Source organism: Talpa europaea (genome assembly GCF_964194135.1).
Source record: "Talpa europaea genome assembly, chromosome: 9".
NCBI classification, from domain to species: Eukaryota; Metazoa; Chordata; class Mammalia; order Eulipotyphla; family Talpidae; genus Talpa; species Talpa europaea.
The window spans coordinates 41,821,350-41,839,731 of NC_140076.1; the positions used below are offsets into that span (position 1 = coordinate 41,821,350).

The following is an 18,382-nucleotide window of genomic DNA, read 5'->3' on the forward strand; positions in this document are numbered from 1 at the left end:
TTTGATTTTTGTGCTTGCGTTCGCCAATGCAGTGATTTTTTTTTTTAAAAATCTAAGATAAACATGTAAATTCTTCTGCTTTGGGTAATAGTTCTTCCTCTGTTTTTGGGAATGTGCATGATTATGGAAACAGCTGCCTCAGACCCATAACTTAACTTGAGCCCTGACATCATGTCTGATATATCTTAATACCCCAATTCCTAGCATGGTGACTGGTACAATTTGCATGCCTTCCTTCTGCTGAGTTCAAGCCTTAAGTTAAAAGAAAATTCCTGCTAATCAAATGTGTTACAGAATGTTGTCTAAATTAATAAAATCCATAGTACCTGTCCATTTATGCAGCCTCCAGCAATGATATTAGGGTTGCTTGGACAGAATTGGAAGCAGAAGATGTCATCTGGGCTTTCCAGCATTAACTTTAAAAAGACCCACAAATACAAGAGAGAGTGAGAAAACTTAAGATCATGGCTAGAAAGCAGTATGGAAACAGTCCAAACTCTTAATTTTATTACTACCTAATCTTATATGTACACAGAGTGCATTCCTGGATTCTACCTCTGGACTGAAAACTGCTTTTGCTGAATTTAATTGTGAACCTCGGCCATGCATATGAAAGCAGGTATGTTCTCAGGGGACCCATGTCTCCCCTCCCTACACTCCATGGGTCATTGCTAGGGCATGTTATAATTTTTTTTTTTATGAGCAAAGAATCTATGAGTTTAATGTTTCTGAAAGTGTGGAACGCAATCTGTGAGGACAAGATGTTTGTCCATTTTATTCCCTGCTGTATACCTAGCCTGGCAACTAGAATTAAAATTCATTAATGAGGGAAAATGAAGGTCTTACCAGTGACAATTGGAAGCAAATGTGAGTGCTTGGAAGAAGCCCTGCAAGGAATGTGCCAACGTGAGTGTGAAGGAACAGGTATGTTAACCCAGGTTAGCACCTGAGCTGCTGTTACTCTCAGACAAAAACACTTGCAGGGTTATTGTTTGTTAAACATAATGGACAAAAACCTAATGACCAAGATGTAGGCCCAGAGGCTGTTGTGTTGGACTGACAACACTGAGCCAAAGGGTTCACACTGATTTTGGAGTAAATGACCTTGGTGATTTAGTACTCTGGATTCTAGAGACATCTCACCTTTTGAAAATAAAATCTTTTAATAATTTCCTATAGTTTTGACTAGACCAAAGACACATACATTTGCATTATTTCTTTAAAAACTAATTTGCTGGGCCTCCCCGGTGGCGCAGCGGTTGAGCGCTGGGTTGCGAAGCTGCCCGCAGCCTCTGCAGCGCCGGTTCGATCTCCGGCTGCTGCCTGGCCACCGGAGGAGTGTCCCACATGGTGCGCAGACCTCTCCTGCCGCCCGCTGCTCCCCTCAGCAGTGTACTTCGGTCCTTCTGCCTGCTCTGTTCCCTGCTCTGGCTCTGGTGAATTCTCTCACTCTCCCGCACTTCTGACTGTACCCAGTGCTTGTATAAATAAATAAATAAATCTTAAAAAAATAAAATAAAAAATTAAAAAAAAAAAAAAAACTAATTTGCTAAGGGCCTCCCTGGAGGCACAGGGGTTAAATTCTCAGCACTATCAGTCTATTGCCAGCCACTGCGGCCTGAGTTTGATCTCCAACCAGGGAGCTGACCCACATGTGTCAGCGGATCTCTCCTGTCTTGTCTGCTGCTCCCCTCAGTGTATTTTAGTAGATCCACCTGCTCTGCTCCGCACTCTGTCTCTGGTGTATCTTCTCACCGCCTCCCACACCTCTGGCCTACACTCCAGTTCTTGTATGCATAAATAAATAAAAATAAATCTTAAAAAATAATAATTTGCTAATGCTTTCAAAGTTATTCTTAGATGGAGAGTTTCTTTCCTCTTCCTCTGCTGGGAAGTTCAGCCACACTTCCATGGTGTGGAGCAGAAGTTGTTCTACAAACTAGAAAATGTTAGAGAACTCCAGTAAGAGAATGTCACCACATTTATGGTAAGTAGGTAACAAGAAAAAGCAAGATATGTCATTTTGATCTCTGGATCTATAATAATGAAAGTACTTAGAATTAAACTGCCTTAATTCAGATGAATTAGGGAAGAAGGTTGATGGGGAGACTAGGGCTTACTAAGGGAAGCCTTACTTACTTTATGGAATCAAAATATTAGTATATTTGGAAAAAAATTTAATTTAAGGCAATCTGGCACTTCTCATGAGCAGAATTCTTCTTGAGCAGATAATGGAAGTAAAGCTTTGTGGAGCAAACTCAGCCTTCAGAAGTGACGACTAGCTGTCCCCACCATGGCCTGCGCATACTCTAGGGTCATACTGGCCCCACCCCACTCCATCGTCATGCATTTTTCCCCTCCCCCTCCCTTTCCTTTTCCCGCCCCCTCTTCCTCCTCCCCCTCTTCTTTGTGTAGAAGAACTGGGGTGTAGGCCAGAGCTGCAAGGGGATGAGAGGATTCACCAGAGACAGAGTGGGGAGCAGAACAGGCAGATCTACTGAAATACACTGCTGAGGGGAGCAGCGGCCGAGTCAGGAGAGGTCTGCTGTGCCTTATGTGGGTTAGCTCTGTGGCCAGGATAGAACTCAGGCCATAGAGGTGACAGTGCTGAGACTTAACCCCTAGGCCACCAGAGAGTCCCTCATTGCTTTCTTGAGGATCATCTCTACTTTTGAGCATCACCTACTAGTGATCCTTGGAATTGAGGAAATTCCTGGGAAGCTAAGATTTATTTGCATTTCAACAGTTATTATTTAAATAAAGTTCACAAAAAGCCTCTATTTTAAAATTGGTTAAACACTCTTCTTGTAATCTTTTTTTTTGAAAAAAAGATGCTGATTTGTTCAATAAATTATGTATAAACTTTAGTTTTGCTCAAATTGAATGATGGCAAATTTTGAATTGAAGCAAGCCTAACTTTCTAAACACTAAGGGTTTATAAAACACTAAGGGATTATAAAATACTTGACAATTAAATCTGGTATATTTGAACACACATGTGAAAGTAGTATTTCAAATTTTAGACTAGGTGAGCAACTCTCCCTAAGTACCTGAGGATGTATGGGATCAGAGAAACTCCAGAAAAGGATCAGTGATGGCTGCAGCAATAGTTTACCAGAAAAGTGAACTCTCTCTTCAAAGGCGAGCCGCACAGCCACAGACACAGCTATTAACCCTGATTGGAACATAAGTGCTTGTTAAAATCTGCAGCAATTGTACATGGAGATGTGTTCTAGGTTTTACTCTTCTACATTGTCACTACTCTATTTTGATGAATTTGAGCAAAAACATTCTCTGGAAGACCAAGCGTTCTCTTCGGACTCTTGTTTAATATGTAGACAGTAACCACAAGAGACTTATTTAGCATTTTAAATGTGGTTGGTCCAAACTGAGATGCTCTCTTACTATAAGATAAGCAATAAACCTCAAATATTTAATGATTTAAAAATATTTTGCTTTTTCTGTGAGTAAAGGGCAAATTTGGCAAGGGGAGGAAGTAAAAGCAAGGGTGAGGATCTCACTCTTTCCATGGTTTGCGGACCTATCTCCCTTGACTCCTGAGAGCTTTAGAGGGGGGTAAGTCTCTTATCTTCTCCAGTAATCAAAGAGGGGGGATGTCAGAGACAAGGAAGTCAGTCCTGGGAGTCCAACAGGCCCCGCTCAAATCTAGATTCCATCTTGCATCAGCTGGTGACCTCAGCCTGCCACTTCCCTAAGTTGAGTTTTGGTCCTTGTAACATGGACTTGAATGTGGACATCACAGTCCGTGTTCCACGGAGTTGGTGGGAGGTCCCAAGACTGAGAGAAGGTGCAGAATACACTGGGCAAGGGCCTGGCACTCAGCAAGTGGAAGTTGTATTAATGAAATTGAGCTGGTTTGGAATCTGACATATGAAAGCAACAGACCATTTCAAAGCTACCACGAAAGGGAAGCCCAGTCATTTCTGTCCCCATAGCTAGCCGGGGCTCACCATAAATAACTGGGTGCCAGGAGACGCAGGTGATCATTTTCTCCGTCAGGTTATGAAGGTCGGTAAAGGACTGGTATTCTTTCAGGTGGGTGTCGGTCTTGTCCCCAAAGGTGCCTTCTTCTTCTGCCAGGTTTTTCCAGTCGTCAATAAATGTGTTCATGATTTCATTTTGCTGCAGAGCTATTTCAACACTATTTTTTTGAAAAACACTGGTTTTTAGTATTCAAGGATTATGTCTTTCAGCAGCTCCTCCCATTTAACGTATACCAAAAGAAAAAAAAAATTCCCAATTAATTTGCTAACTAATGATTAACCTATGTGAAATAAATGATTTAACAGAAAAAAATATTCACAGTGTTGTGCTACTCAGAGCTTTGAAGAACTTGCTGTCTTGAGGCCAGGATGCTGTTAGCAGACAACCTCTGGCACCTACCCCATCTACCTGGGTTTCCAAGATAGGGCAGAGTCTCCCCAGGCTAGTGACTGAGCACTGATGCTGAGGGGACACCAGGGCTTGGCCTGTCCTGCATCATTCAGGACTCTTCCAAAGGGCATCTCTGCTCTGGAGCTCCCTGTGAGTTGGCTGAGATTTTGAAGCTCTTTTTTTTTTTTTAAATTTATTTTTGCATTGAAGAACTGGGATGTAGGCCAAAGCTGCGAGGGGGTGAGAGGATTCACCAGAGACAGAGTGGGGAGCAGAACAGGCAGATCTACTGAAATACACTGCTGAGGGCAGCAGTAGTCAAGACAGGTGAGGTCGGCTGCGCCATATATGAGTTAGCTCTCTGGTCAGGGATCGAACTCAGGCCATTGTGGTGATAGTGCTGAGATTTAACCCCTATGCCACCAGGAAGGCCCTGAAGCTCTTTCTGTCTGATTCTGCTCCCCTTCCTTTTTTTCAGTGTGATCCTCCATAAACCTCTGCTTTGAACTTGAGCTTACTTGCTCCATGAAAACCCCAAACTGACAGAAAAGGCAATTTTCTTAGTCATATGCAGTACCAAATTATCACCTATATTAATTATTATACCAATATATATGTAGGATTATAAATATAACAAATATATATATTTCAAAACACCAAATAAGAGATTCTCAAGGGAAGATTTGGAGTATAGAGATTTTAAGTTTAGAAGTGTGTGTGTGTGTGTGTGTATGTGTGTGTGTGTGTTGGTATTAGTTGACACAATGGCCGAAGATATGGATGTGTTTAACTCTATTTGGAAACCTTCTGCAATGCATGAGACAGTCCCTAAAATGAGGAATTAGCTAAAAGTGCTAATATTGATTTTTTAAGAAATAAGACTCTGAGTGCTAGGCTAATCCCTTAACAATTTAGAGCAGATCTAACAGACTCTATCTTAAAAGTCATTGTAACATTTATTGTCCCTTTACATGCTCAGGTGTGAAATCTCGACTCACACTCAAGGCCTTTGAGAGCTGTCCCCAGGAAGTTCATATGCTCATTAAAGTATGGATAATCCTGTACAGGTCATGTTTATATCCTGGAACTTCAAGATTTAAATCTAGTTTTACACAGAAGCACTGACTAGCATTTTCAAAATCTTCTTTCTGTTTCAGTGAGAATGCGAAAGGAATTTCCAAGAGAGGTTGCTTTGGCTTCTAGATTCTTGCCCCTCTGCCTCAGTGGGAAAGTAATTCACATGGGAAAATGAAGACAGTACCTTTTCTCTGGTTTCCTGTTTCTTAGTTTCATGGCACTCTACCACGAGTTTCCTGTGAGTGATGACTTGGAGGCTGGAAAAACTGCTGTCTGAGTTAAAGCCCATGAGTCTCATATTTATGTTTTATTTTTAAATTTAATATAAAATTTTTACCTTGTGGTCACATTATTAAGAAAATCAATCAAAGACTTTGATTGTCCAAGTGTCTCTCTTTCCTCTTCTGAAAATTCTCTTGCATAATATTGGGTAGCTGCATTTTTGGGGTATGTCCTAATATATTAGAAGAAAATTTAACCAAAAATGAGTTCAAAGACAAGCAAAATCAGGAAATGACAGGTCAGAGGTTTGTCTCTGTGACAGTATTAGGATATTATTCTGCCTTTTGATTTCTATCCCCCATTACTATCCTCCAGGTATGATTAAATAAAAATTCTATGCACCTGGTGGTTTCATCAAAGAAGCAACATCAGGAAGAATCCCTCTTAGTTTTTAAATGTGGCTTTGTTATTTCTCAGAAAATCTATTCACTATTACTTCAGATTTAATTTATGTTTCAAACTTTGAGCTTTCAAACTTTGAGTTTTCATTTGTTTCCTCTTAAAGTGCTTCTAAGAATTCCTGGTATGTGGTAAGAACTCTGTAAACATTTGCTTTCACTGCCATTACTCTTTGAACCTCATTTTTAATTTTTATTTTTTTACTTCATCCATCATAATCATATATCCCATCTTCCCCATCTGAGACTAGCTACCTTCCTAATTTCCTCATCTCGGTAAGGAGTACCAATATTGTTCTAGTCACCTAGATTTGAACCATTTGAGTTCCTTTTGATTCAGATCTTTATTTCATCTTGTGGGTCAAGACCTGCCTCATTTCTCATTTATTCACTTCATATATAAAGAAACAGCTGCCAGTTATTTTCAGTCAGTATACACTGAGAGCCTACGAAATCTAAATTCCCAGACTCAGGGGCCCTATAATTGGAAGTTCATTGTACTTTCCTAATCTACCTCCTCTGTCTGCCCTGGTTGATTCATCTGTCACTTGTTTGTATCCTGACAGTAACGAAAAGTCTCTGGCTTGCTTGGCTTAGATATTTGTCTCAAAATCTCAGGTTTCTTTGGTAATGACACATAACTTCTCTCCTTCCTGTCTTGTCCTTTCTTCTTGGTATTTCTGGATCTCTGCTATCCTAACTCTCTACCAAGACTTGAGCATCAGTTGTCTTTCTCTTCACCACCTTTCGTTCAGGCCTGTCTGTTCATCTGCCTCCCTGGTGTCTCACCCATTTCTTATCCTGGTCCCTGGTAGGACCACCTACTTTTCTGTCTGCCTCTGCTATTCCCTCCATTCTCCCCAGACTGGTCTCCTCGTGGTCCCAGGCAAATGCTCTCCTTCTCACCCCCTGGAGTTGTTGAGATAGTTTTTAAATTTGGGGCTATTTTTCCTTTCTCTGTATCTCCAAATCATATTCAACATCATGGTCTACCATCTATAAATCTAGAAGTGTTTCAAAATAAGAAGGAATCTTTTAATCTGAAAAAATGCCTGGCTTAGCTAAATATATCTTCACATTTATACAGTATGCAAGCCTAACTCAAGGGCCCAGAGCATTCCCTCCACAATCCATTTCATATCAGTTCATTCACTGGATAAATTTTAAAGAATTGCTATATGAAATATTATGGTTTATAACCGCAAAAGCCTCTGGATCTAAGACACACAGGTAAGCAGATGAGTACAATATGGCTCATCAGGCCCATCATAAAGACACCTCTAAGCTCTGGTGGGGTCTTAGAACTGGGAGTGATCAACTCAACCTGGTGCTTCGAGGAGATCACAGATGTGGGGGTACAACAGTGAAGGGCATTTTATGCAAGAAACAATGTGGGCAAAGGCAGGAATATGCAGAAAAGCAGGTATTCTGGGAACTGGAAGTGGGGCAGAGGATTAGAGCACAGAGGGCTTGTTTGGGGATAGGGTCACACAGGGAGGAGGGAGAAACTTATATGCCATCCTAAGGGCTCTGGGTGTGTCAGGGAGCCAAAGAAGAGATTTGGGCAGTAATGTAACACAATCTGATTTGATGTGTGAGAACAATCACTTGGTGGTCGAATAGACCAATTAGGAGGCACTGATAATACCCAGGAAAGAATAACCAGGGCCTCTCTGTGAAAGCACCAATGTAATTATTAATAGCATCACTCGTTTTCCCACTTCATAGTCTTTAGAGTCTTACACAACTGTATCTATTTTTCTATTAATATTTTAAAATGCATTATGGAGCATAATTAGTCTCTGGTGATCTATGACATCATTGTCAACCATTTCTATTTATTATGAAGATCTCTCAAAATAATAATGGACACTGCTAGATTTTATTGTAATTGGCTTTGAAAGTACATAAATCCATGCTTACCATCTTGTCTGAGTACTTGTGTCATTGACATTGGGGACTACTTGCATGCCAACATCTTTCTCAAGTTGCTTAATAGTAAAATTTTTGTCTGGATAGGATGTGCATTCAATATAGACATCTTTTACACTGGAAGCATTCAGATCACTGAACTTAATCTTTCTACCAAATTCCTCTCGCTTTCGAGAAATCATGTATGTAATCTGCAACACATGCAAGCAGTAGAGTTAACACAATCAAGTCGCTAGTGAAAAACAGCCATGTGGTAGGCAAGGATGGCGCTCTGATCCCCTTGGGTTCCTTTCCATATTCTCTGTCAAGCCCTCCGATCATGTGCCACCACCAGCTGACGTTCCACGGAGGACACTTTCTCCCTGGGTACAAAAAACTGGAAATGACTGGCAGCTTCTATGTTAACCGGCAATGGTCCAGTAGGAAATATATGTAAGTCCATCTCCTTTGCTACTGTTTGGGAACCACTCTGGGTGCAATTTACCCTCCAGAGTTCCCCTAGGGGTTTCAGGCTGAAATCATCCATCCCTCTGCCAGACTTTTGCTTGAGATCACACCCATGCAGGACTTACACTACGCCCCTTCCTGCTTTTCCCAGTCTCTTATGGGACAGTTTCATAATAAACTATTCTCACACAAAACTTCGTCTCGGGAGCTATGCTGAGAACATCACCACTGTGTATGTTTCCTAGGGTTGCTGTAACCAAGTACCCCAGATGAAGTGGCTTAAAATAGGAATTGATTTGCTTGCATTTGTGGAGGCAGAAGTCTGAGACCAGGATGTTGGAGAGTTGGTTCCTTCTGAGGGCTCTGAGGGAGAAACTGTTGCCTCTCTCCTGCTTCTGGGAAGAGTCAGGATTCCTTAGTGTTCCCTACTGTTGATACAGCACTGCAACTACTGCCTCCTCCTTCAGATGGTGTCCCCCTGGGTCTTTGTGTCAGGTGTCTTATAAGGACCCCAGTATATGGGGTTTGGGTCCTCTCCTAGCCCCAGTTTCAATAGGACCTCACTTGAACTAATTACATTCTGTAATGACCCTATTTAGGGTTTTGACATATCTTTTTTGGGGGGTACACAATTCAACCTATTACACCTGAGACGATGCTATAAAAAGAAAAGCCTTATCCCCATAGCATATAGCGCACCTTACAGACCCCTCAGGTCTAAGTGTTATTTAGCTATAGTGAGGTAATAAACAGAAATCAGATTCAAGCCTCTGACCTGCTTTGTAGGTTCTTTCACCGATTCTTCCTCAATTTCTTTTTCACTGCCCAAAGAAACCCATGGTTTAGAGACAGGTGGCTTATAAATATACATGTCCTCAGGAAGATGCTCTTTAAATTCTTTAAGTTCATCCTGTTCTTCTGGCACTTCTGGTGGCTAGAGTAGAATAAATAGCATTCTAAAATATATGACCAAATTTAGGTTACAGCCCCCTGTGTCTATTTTACAATAGATTTTACCTTTATATGCATTCATTAAACATTTTGTTATTTTTTTTCCTTTTCCATCATGAGGGAGAAACTAAGCTAAAAATAGCAAAAGGGGAACCAGAGGTATGGAATGAGGAGCTGCTGAGTTCTAGATCTGCTGTTTCCACTCTCACTGGGTCAATGAAGGGAAAATAAGAAGGGTATTTTGCTACCCTGGGAGGGTTGATTTAATTCACCCCACATTCACTGCTCCCCTGTTCTGGGTGCCAGAACTGGAAGTCAATCCCCTGGAGACAGGGCTGAGCAGGAATAATCATAACCGTGCTTGGGTCTCCCCTGGGGGTGCTGCTTCCTTTTGATAATCAACAAATTGCAAAGGCTTGGGTGTGCTTACATTTAAATAGTTTTCCTTGCCCTCTTCAGTTCCAATAAGATAAAAGTTAAGTCCATATTTGAAGTCTATGTCATAAACAATCAGAAGCTCATCACCAGGATAGTCCTACACGAATAGAATCAAAAGAGAAAGTCAGTGTTCAATAGTCATTGAGTTTATTCAGCCATTGACACAAAAGTGTGATTCCTATAATCAATCAATCATACAAGACAAGCATAGTGCTAATCTATGGCTAGTAATCCCAGATGGCCAAATTATTTTATTAACTTAAAAAACTTGTAAAACACATGGTTCCAGGGAAATTTGCCATGCAATTTTATTTGTAACAGGAAAACAGCATTCCTTATATTTGGTGTTGTGTTCAGTAGTATGTTTGGATCCAAAGCAGGTCCAAAATTATGAATTAAACTGCTGCACCTCCCCCTGCAGTGACCTTTAGGGCTAACCGTCCCTAGGTCCGGCTGGGCAACCAGCGCGCAGGGGGAGAACAGCAAAACCCTACCTGCTGCACCTCTCCCCGCAGTGATCTTTAGGAATGGCTTTCGCCACGGTCCCTAGATCCGGCTGGTGCCCAGCGCGGGGAGAGAACAGCCTGAAGCAGAGGAAGTGCAGCGGAAGTTCCCTGAAAAGGCAGAAGCTTATCAATAGATAACGACCACCAAGAACCACTACAAGAATGCTAAAAAATCTTATCCCAAAACTTTAATCCCTTATCTGTCTTTCTAAACTTCCTCCTTTCTTCTACAATGGTCATTGTTTGTTATGTAGATCACCTCCCTGATGGTGATAGACTGAGCCCATGAGCAAGCTAATTTCTTTGATATTCATTCCTGTGCTTTTGGAAAACATATATATACTGGTCACAAACTCAAAGAAAATTACACTCAGATTTTCACTCTTGAAGTGTGTCTGTTTGTCATTTCTTTCGCCGACTCCCTGACCACCCTGCACGCTTCTCTCAACCCTGAGGTGGCCTCATCGTCTACTGTGTTGGTCTGCGGCAGGTGGCGCCCGCACGTGGGGCCCCGACATTTCATTTCATTTCATTGTGTCTTCCACCCAAAGAAGAGGTGAGTAACGAAGAGATCGTGTTGGGTAAGCTATCTCCCTTCTTGTGTGTGAGTGTGAATGTGATTCCCTTAAAATACCCTCTTTTAAACAGTCAGGGATAGGATCCTCACTGGAGCGTCCGGAGCTCGCTGATAAAGGATGATCAGTTTGAAATAGTGAGAAGTTTTTCTAAGAGTGAATGCTCGTGGTGCTGTGTGTGTGTGAGTGTATGAATACGGCTCCACGGCCTCGTGGCTACGGAGTCTGAGTGGGCTGCACCCGCGATTCCCGTGGAGGAACGTCATATGGCATAACGGTCATCTGCTCTTCGGAGTAGCCTGGTCCGGGACTTATACGGACAGACCTTAGCTAAGATGCCTCCACAAGTTCCCGCGAGGGACACGGGCCGGACAGCACAGTTGAAAGAAATCTTTGCTTAAGTGAACAAAAGCACCACGAGACCAAAAACAAAAATCTTTTTCTATCTATATTAAAAAATATGATTGAAACACGAGGTATTAAAGTAAATAAGAAAGCTCTACTGCAACTTTATAAATTTATATTACGGGTATGCCCGTGGTTTCCAGAAGAAGGTAGTTTGTCACTGGAAACTTGGAAGAAAGTAGGAAAAGAAGTGAAAGAGTCTTATGCCCTTCATGGACCATCTCAGGTTTCGAGACAGGCTCTGTCCTTGTGGGTACAAATTAGAGATTTGTTGGTTGATGCCACTGAGGCAGAATTGTGGTAAGGCCAACAGAATGAAGTTCAGGATAATCCTAAAAACAATACTGATCCAAAAACGTCATTATTCGCTCAAGCCTCTGCTCCCGTATTAAAAGAATCCCTTTCCCAGTCAGAGGATGAGTTTATGATCATGAATATACTGAAATGCTAGATAAATTAACTTTCAAAAATGATAAACCCTCCCGCCCACCCGCTAACCTTTTTCCAGTTGTTACCAAACCTAAAATTGCATTACATAATAATCCTAAGCATATCAAAGCCCATCAAGGGCCCCTAGGTGGCATTTTAGGATCAGCAAGAAAGGCCAGTAAGGAGATTTTTCATTTACTTTTCCCGTTGCCGGACCTCCGCCTTTGTCTTGCGCTGATTAAGGCCCTGCATGGGAGGCCATCCCCATAAAACTCTTAAAAAATTACAGTTAGCTGTTCAGACAACAGGCATAACTCCCCTTATATTTATCAAATTATTGACATGTTATCAGCCACCTGGATGACCCCTTATGACTGGCATTATCTTGCCAAGGCTGTTATTCCTTCAGCAATGTATGTATGTATTATCACATGGAATATGAGGACCAAGTACATGCCTTCCTTAAGAATCATGATGAGGTTAGGGATGAGAAAATTTCCCTTTCTATGTTCATGGGAACAGACAAATATGCTTGAAAGGTCCATGCAGCAGGCCGGAATGCAGGAGCCAACCAGGAAGCCCACCTGGGGGGCAGGAATGCGGATACCTGCCTGGAGGACTCAGACAATGAGCCTCCCCCCTCCCACTACGAGTCTCATCTCAGACAAAGAACCTCTACCTGCCCTACAAACTTTTCCCGCCGTACGATCCCAACTACCCACCTGACCTCTCCTCACCCTATAAAACCCTGCTTCCCCCCTAACAACAGGGCGCGGCTTCACTGACCCCCACCTTGGGTCTGTGAGGTCCGCCCGGGGCGCAATAAACTCCCCCCCCCCCTTGAGAAATGTAGCCTGGCTCTCCTTGTCTTTACCGCGCCGGACCTTTCAATGCTGAGGTACGCAGACAAGCTGCCCTTCCAAAAGAAGCCCTATTGAAATTAATAAACTAGCAGTTGCCTCATGGAAAAATCTTCCTTCACCTGAGTACAAACCCACTAATCTCACTGATATACACCAACGCCAGGATGAAATGTACCAGGATTTTGTGGCTAGATTAGAAACTGCTCTGGATAAGTTTCTTCCATCCTCCCGGAGCACGAGATTTATTGTTTAAACAACTTGCATGTAAAATACTAATTCCCTCTGTAAAGAACTTATTAGACCTATAAGAAAAACTGGTATGCTTCCACATTACATTAAAGTTTGCTTAAATGCTCCCCCTGCGGCACTAGATCAAGGGTCTGTAAAAAATAAATAAATAAATAAATAAACAAATAAATAAATAAATTAAAAACTCAAAAACTTATGGCTGTCTGTATCCCTAAATAACATCAAAGAGGGACTCAGCTGACAGCCCCATGTTAATAAAACAATTGCCTAAACAGATAGGTCGTTTTTGCCTGGCTGGAGGCAAAATGAAATATGCAAAAGGTAAAATAAAAAATAGCCTGCAGTATTACAGAAAGTGATCAGGATTCTTGGGATAGTAAAATTGTTTTTCAAAAGCCAAAAGTTGATTCTAGAGCCAATGCTGACCTCTTTGCAGAGGCATCGGTTCCCAATTAGGAGACCATTCCAAAATCCAGCCCAAATTTCCAGCTCGGACTTGGCTAAAATTGTTGAGATAAAAATAGATAATGTGCCATAATCTTAAATAAAACAAAACAAAACAAAAATGCTCCAATCTTTTCCTGTTAATTATTTTGGGAGGAGGCTAGGTTCCCCCCCATGAAGTTTTGCCATTTGCTTCTTTAAAAATAAATAAATAAATAAGGCATTTATGAATAATAGTATTCAAAGTTCATTCACAATTGTTAAAGTAATAAAAAAAATGGTTAAATATGAATGTATGAGACTATATGACTATAATCTAAATAAAAGGTTTTTATTAAAATAGTATAAACCCACTGCAGTGGGCTGGTGGGGGCTGCCCTTGATCTCAACAAGCAGCTGCCTGGACTTTTTCTCCAGTGTTGGGATCACTGACAGGTCTCTACTACCTTCCTGCTGTGGAGGACTGAGCTTTTCTATTATCCACCTTAAATGACTTGGTTCATTCTACCATCCACCTTAAAAAGTTCCATTTCCCTGTGTTTCTCTGATTTTAAAGTTTAAATTGTCTTAGGAAGAAACTGCTGAGTTACTTTTGATGTGCTAACAAGCTATACAAAATGCTTATTGGTCTGCGGCATTAAACAATATAGGAAAATAAGGGCAGATTGTTATTTTAGTCAAAATTGGGCAAGGATGAGCTTTTCTGGCTGTGAATTAGATCCATCATTGACAGGACTGCTTTTTGCAGAGAATGGTCAGGCAGGATCCCCAAGAAGGCATGGACAAGCTGGTACAGGCCCTAGCAAGGGGGAATGCCAGATTGAACTCAGCAATCTCTCCCTCTCCGGCTTTGTTACTCTGTATCTGGAATTTTTTTGGGTAGGACTGAAGCATAAGAGGTGTGTTGTACTACCTGGACGATTTTTTTGACTGGGTAGAAATCAGACACTGCAGCTCTGTTTCGAAAGTCCTCAAGAATAGCTTCTTTTCTGATGAGTTTATAAGGTTTTTCCTCTGTGACATCTTGATCTATTCGGCATTTAAATAGTTCCTGGGTCATGGTAGTTAACACTAAAGGATAAATTTCCGGATGACCTGGGGAAGCCGAAGTGGATTTGGACATTAAATGAAACCACTTACATTATTAGCAATAGGAAATGTGCAATTGTTTGCTTTAATAATTTAAATATTTTTAAGTTCGCTGTCGATCATTGTCTCAGTTAAAATTTTGAAAAACTTAAAAGTCTAAGTTCTTATTTTTAAAGTAAGAATATCCATCATTAAAACAATCAGAAAAAAAAGAAAAAATAGTAGTTATCCATACTACTACCTCTCCAGAGAGCTGCTCTATTAATAGTTTTGCTCTGTTTCCTCCCTGCCACTCTGTATACAGGCTCTTATGTGAATTTCTAAATCCTGCTTTCATACTTACCATTATGTCACAGCTATTTTACTATGACATTCAATAATTTTCTTTTAACACATTTAAAAATGCTCTTGCCTTTTGTATGAAATAAACACAAGAACATTTAGCACATCTTAATGTAACTCAGAAGCATAATTTCAATGGTTCTGTTGTTGGTAAGCATTACATTTTTTCTCATTTGTTTCCAATGATTAGAAATGATTCTACTAATAAATATCTACTTCGTAAATATTTATCGTATTTCACATTATTTTCTTCATGACCTTTTTTTTTTTTTTTTTTTGTGGGACCCTCGCCGGCGGCTGGGGAATGAACCGGGGCTGCAGAGGCTGCTGAAGAGGCTGAGGGCACTCTCACAGCCCAGCGCTCAACCACTGTGCCACCAGGGGAGGCCCCACATTATTTTCTTAAGATAGCTTTTAAAAATGAAATTTTTGGTCTAAAGGTATGATCACCATTTAGGCTCTGTCAAAACTTTATTGCTTTCATTACCCGCTCACTTCTCCCTTACTAGGAGATCTGGTTTCCTATTTCAGAGAAAATCCTGTGCTTGTACAGCACAGAATCCTGTTGAGTCCTTCAGACCTGCCCACCAGCTGATCAGCCCTGGCATGGCTTTTCTGCCCTTCCCTCCACTGTGGAGGCCTGCCTGCCTCTCTCCACCCTAGTCAGCCATTGAGGACCCATCAACTTTCCCCTTCTCCTCACCTTTCCCTCACTCAGTGCTATTTTTCTTCACCATGCTGATTTTCTCCATGGTCTCCCATGATCCTATATGGGAACCTTGATCCTATATGGTTATCTGTTCCCTGGGGCTCCTTTTCACAGTCAAGCTTGTTACTCAACTCTCCACATTTTTAAAGCTACTAACTTCCCAATTAGGTTGTATTAGCAAACCCTTGGAAGTAGGGAAGGAAGTGGGGGTAGGGGATCACTTTTCCCTCTACTGGTTCCCCTGTCCCTGGATTGCCCTCAGAAGAAGAGGGAGGCAAGGTCAAGAGGCTTCTGTTGCTGTTTTTCATGTCCCTTACCCCCCACTTCAGGCCAAACATGGATACAGTCTGTAGCAGCAGCAAACCCTGGGACAGGAACATAAATGACAGGATATCGTTATGCCTCCAACCAGCCCTGTCTTAGCTTTCATCTCATTTTTTAAATCTTGTCAACATCGGCTCCCACACCTCCAATCTCACTACTATGATTACCCCGCAGAGCTCCCTTCCCCAAATCCAAGCTCCCAGGGTCACAGAGCCTACCCCCACCTTCTCTATCCCTACACTCCTAGATGCCCTGACACCCTCCCTCCTGATGTTCAACAGGTGTACCAGAAAAGGGGGTGGAAAGATGTGGTCTCTGAAGTTGGAATTTCGAGTTTATTTTCCCATAAAAACATTTAACTTTGACCCTAGTGGGATGATAATACAGGTAATTTTGAGGATTTTATTGAATATACACATATATGTAAAAATATATTCCAAATTGCAATCAGTTGGCATAATAAATATTTGGAATACAAGTCATTCATAGGACAAACTGCTCGTTTATATTTCTCTAAAAATACCAACCCCAACACCTAGTACATAGGAGAGGCTTAAAAAATAAATGTTGATTTGATTCACATACAAGTAATCCTCCAAAACACACTGTTCAGGGGAATTTGTATAGTGTGAAATGCAGAGTAAATGTTCTGCTGTTTTGCCTTTGAACACCACTAGGTGGAGCTGTCAGACTCATGCTGAGCTAGGGCTGAAGAGGCCGAGCAGTTCTTTAGAACAGAGCTATTTGCAGAGCCTGGAAAGCCGGAAAGCGGGCTGTCATGTGAGAAACTGGAAAGACAGTGCGCAAGGTGGTATTTGTGGCACCTGCCCCACAAAACACACTTCAAATTCTATTAGCTTTATTTTTCACAGATATGTTCATTCCACACCAACTGGAGTTTCTCAAGAAAACTTTATACAGGATCAAAATTCCTTTATTTAGAAGTTAGTAAAAGTAATTTGTCAATCTGAGGCATACAGCAGGGCGGGGGGGGGGGTCAGAACAAGGGAGGGAATAGCACAAAGGTCTATGGTGATGGATGGTGGGTGCTATGGTGGTGGAAGAACACCTTAGGGGAGACATCAAATACTGTACAAAAATGAACAGAGAGGGCCTCCCCGGTGGCGCAGCGGTTGAGCGCTGGGTTGCGAAACTGCGCGCCGCCTCTGCGGCGCCGGTTCAATCCCCGGCTGCTCCCCGGCCACCGGAGGAGGGTCCCACATGGCGCGCAGACCTCTCCTGCCGCCCGCTGCTCCCCTCAGCAGTGTACTTCGGTCCTTCTGCCTGCTCTGCTCCCCGCTCTGGCTCTGGTGAATTCTCTCACCCTCCCGCGCTTCTGACTGTACCCAGTGCATGTATAAACAAAACAAACCAGCAAACAAATAAAAAATAAAGCATGCCTCTATTAAAAAAAAAAAATGAACAGAGATATCAAGCTATTGCCAGCTACTGCAGCACAAGTTCAATCCCTGGTCAGGGAGCAACCCACATGGCGCAGCAGACCTCTCCTGTCTCACTTCCTATCTCACCAGTGTATTTCAGTAGATCTGCCTGTTCTGCTTCCTACTCTGTCTCTGAATCCTCTCACCTCACCCCCTCCCCGCACCTCTGGCTTACATCCCAGTTTTTGTATGCATAAATAAATAAATCTTTAAAAAAAAATTAAAAACACAAGTAAGACTTTTTCTAACTGCAATGAACAATCAGTAATAACTGCGGATAACCTATAGCTAATAGACCACACAATCCTTCCTACTCTAGTGCCTTCATTCCTACCCCAACAAAGTCAACACAGCAAGGCCTAGTGCTCCTGGCACCCCAAAGGATGTCTGGCTACTAGTTAGGCTTTGAGACTAACTGAGCCTCACTGAAGTCAGCACCCTGGGTCAACAATGAGGATGTAGTAATCAGCAACAAGACAGCTATGGACTCAGCTGAGTCCCCAGCAGAATGGAATGCTGGTTGCTCCAGGAGGATGAGAAAATGTTGGGCCAGAGGAGGAAGCCTACGGGGCATCCTGAAGCTTCTGGAAGTTAGGTCTATTGGCTATCAGTTACCCACAGTTATTACTGATTGCTCATTGCAGCTAGAAAAAGGCCTACTTGTTGTTTTTTAAAAAAAAAAAAATTATTAAATTTATTTGTTTATTTTCTTACCCCTCTATTCATTTTTGTACAGTATTTGATTTCTCCCCTCAGGTGTAGTCCCCTGTAGTTCTCCCACAGCCATAGAACCCACCATCCATCACCACAGTGCTTTGTGCTCTGCTACTAGGGCAAGACCTGTTGATCAGGTACTGGATTGGGGCGGTGAATGAATAATAATGCAAGTAAGTGACAGCCATGTCAGTTATAGTAATTTTTATAGAGCACTTACTGTGTGCTAGGCACTGCTCTAAGCACCTTATGTGTGTTACTAATTCATTTAGTTTTCACAACGACATTCTGAGGTGGTTACTAGAATTGTCACCATTATTTTAGCTAAGGAAACTGAGGTGTATAGTTTATGTAATGTGTTGGAGGTCAAT

The 18,382-nt window shown here is 41.8% G+C and overlaps 1 protein-coding gene across 1 annotated transcript in view; it reads right to left on the minus strand.

The window, feature by feature from the left end:
* The window catches only part of DNAI3 (dynein axonemal intermediate chain 3), a gene marked incomplete at both ends in the record, with an annotated part of 62,504 nt that overhangs the window by 42,207 nt on the left and 1,915 nt on the right, over positions 1-18,382 (minus strand). Inside the window, 8 exons of the mRNA XM_084242331.1 lie at positions 327-416; positions 3,051-3,175; positions 3,972-4,162; positions 5,810-5,926; positions 8,076-8,275; positions 9,307-9,465; positions 9,913-10,017; positions 14,305-14,486. Coding sequence (XP_084098457.1) covers positions 327-416; positions 3,051-3,175; positions 3,972-4,162; positions 5,810-5,926; positions 8,076-8,275; positions 9,307-9,465; positions 9,913-10,017; positions 14,305-14,486 — 1,169 coding nt within the window. The remainder of the gene's footprint in view (positions 1-326; positions 417-3,050; positions 3,176-3,971; positions 4,163-5,809; positions 5,927-8,075; positions 8,276-9,306; positions 9,466-9,912; positions 10,018-14,304; positions 14,487-18,382) is intronic.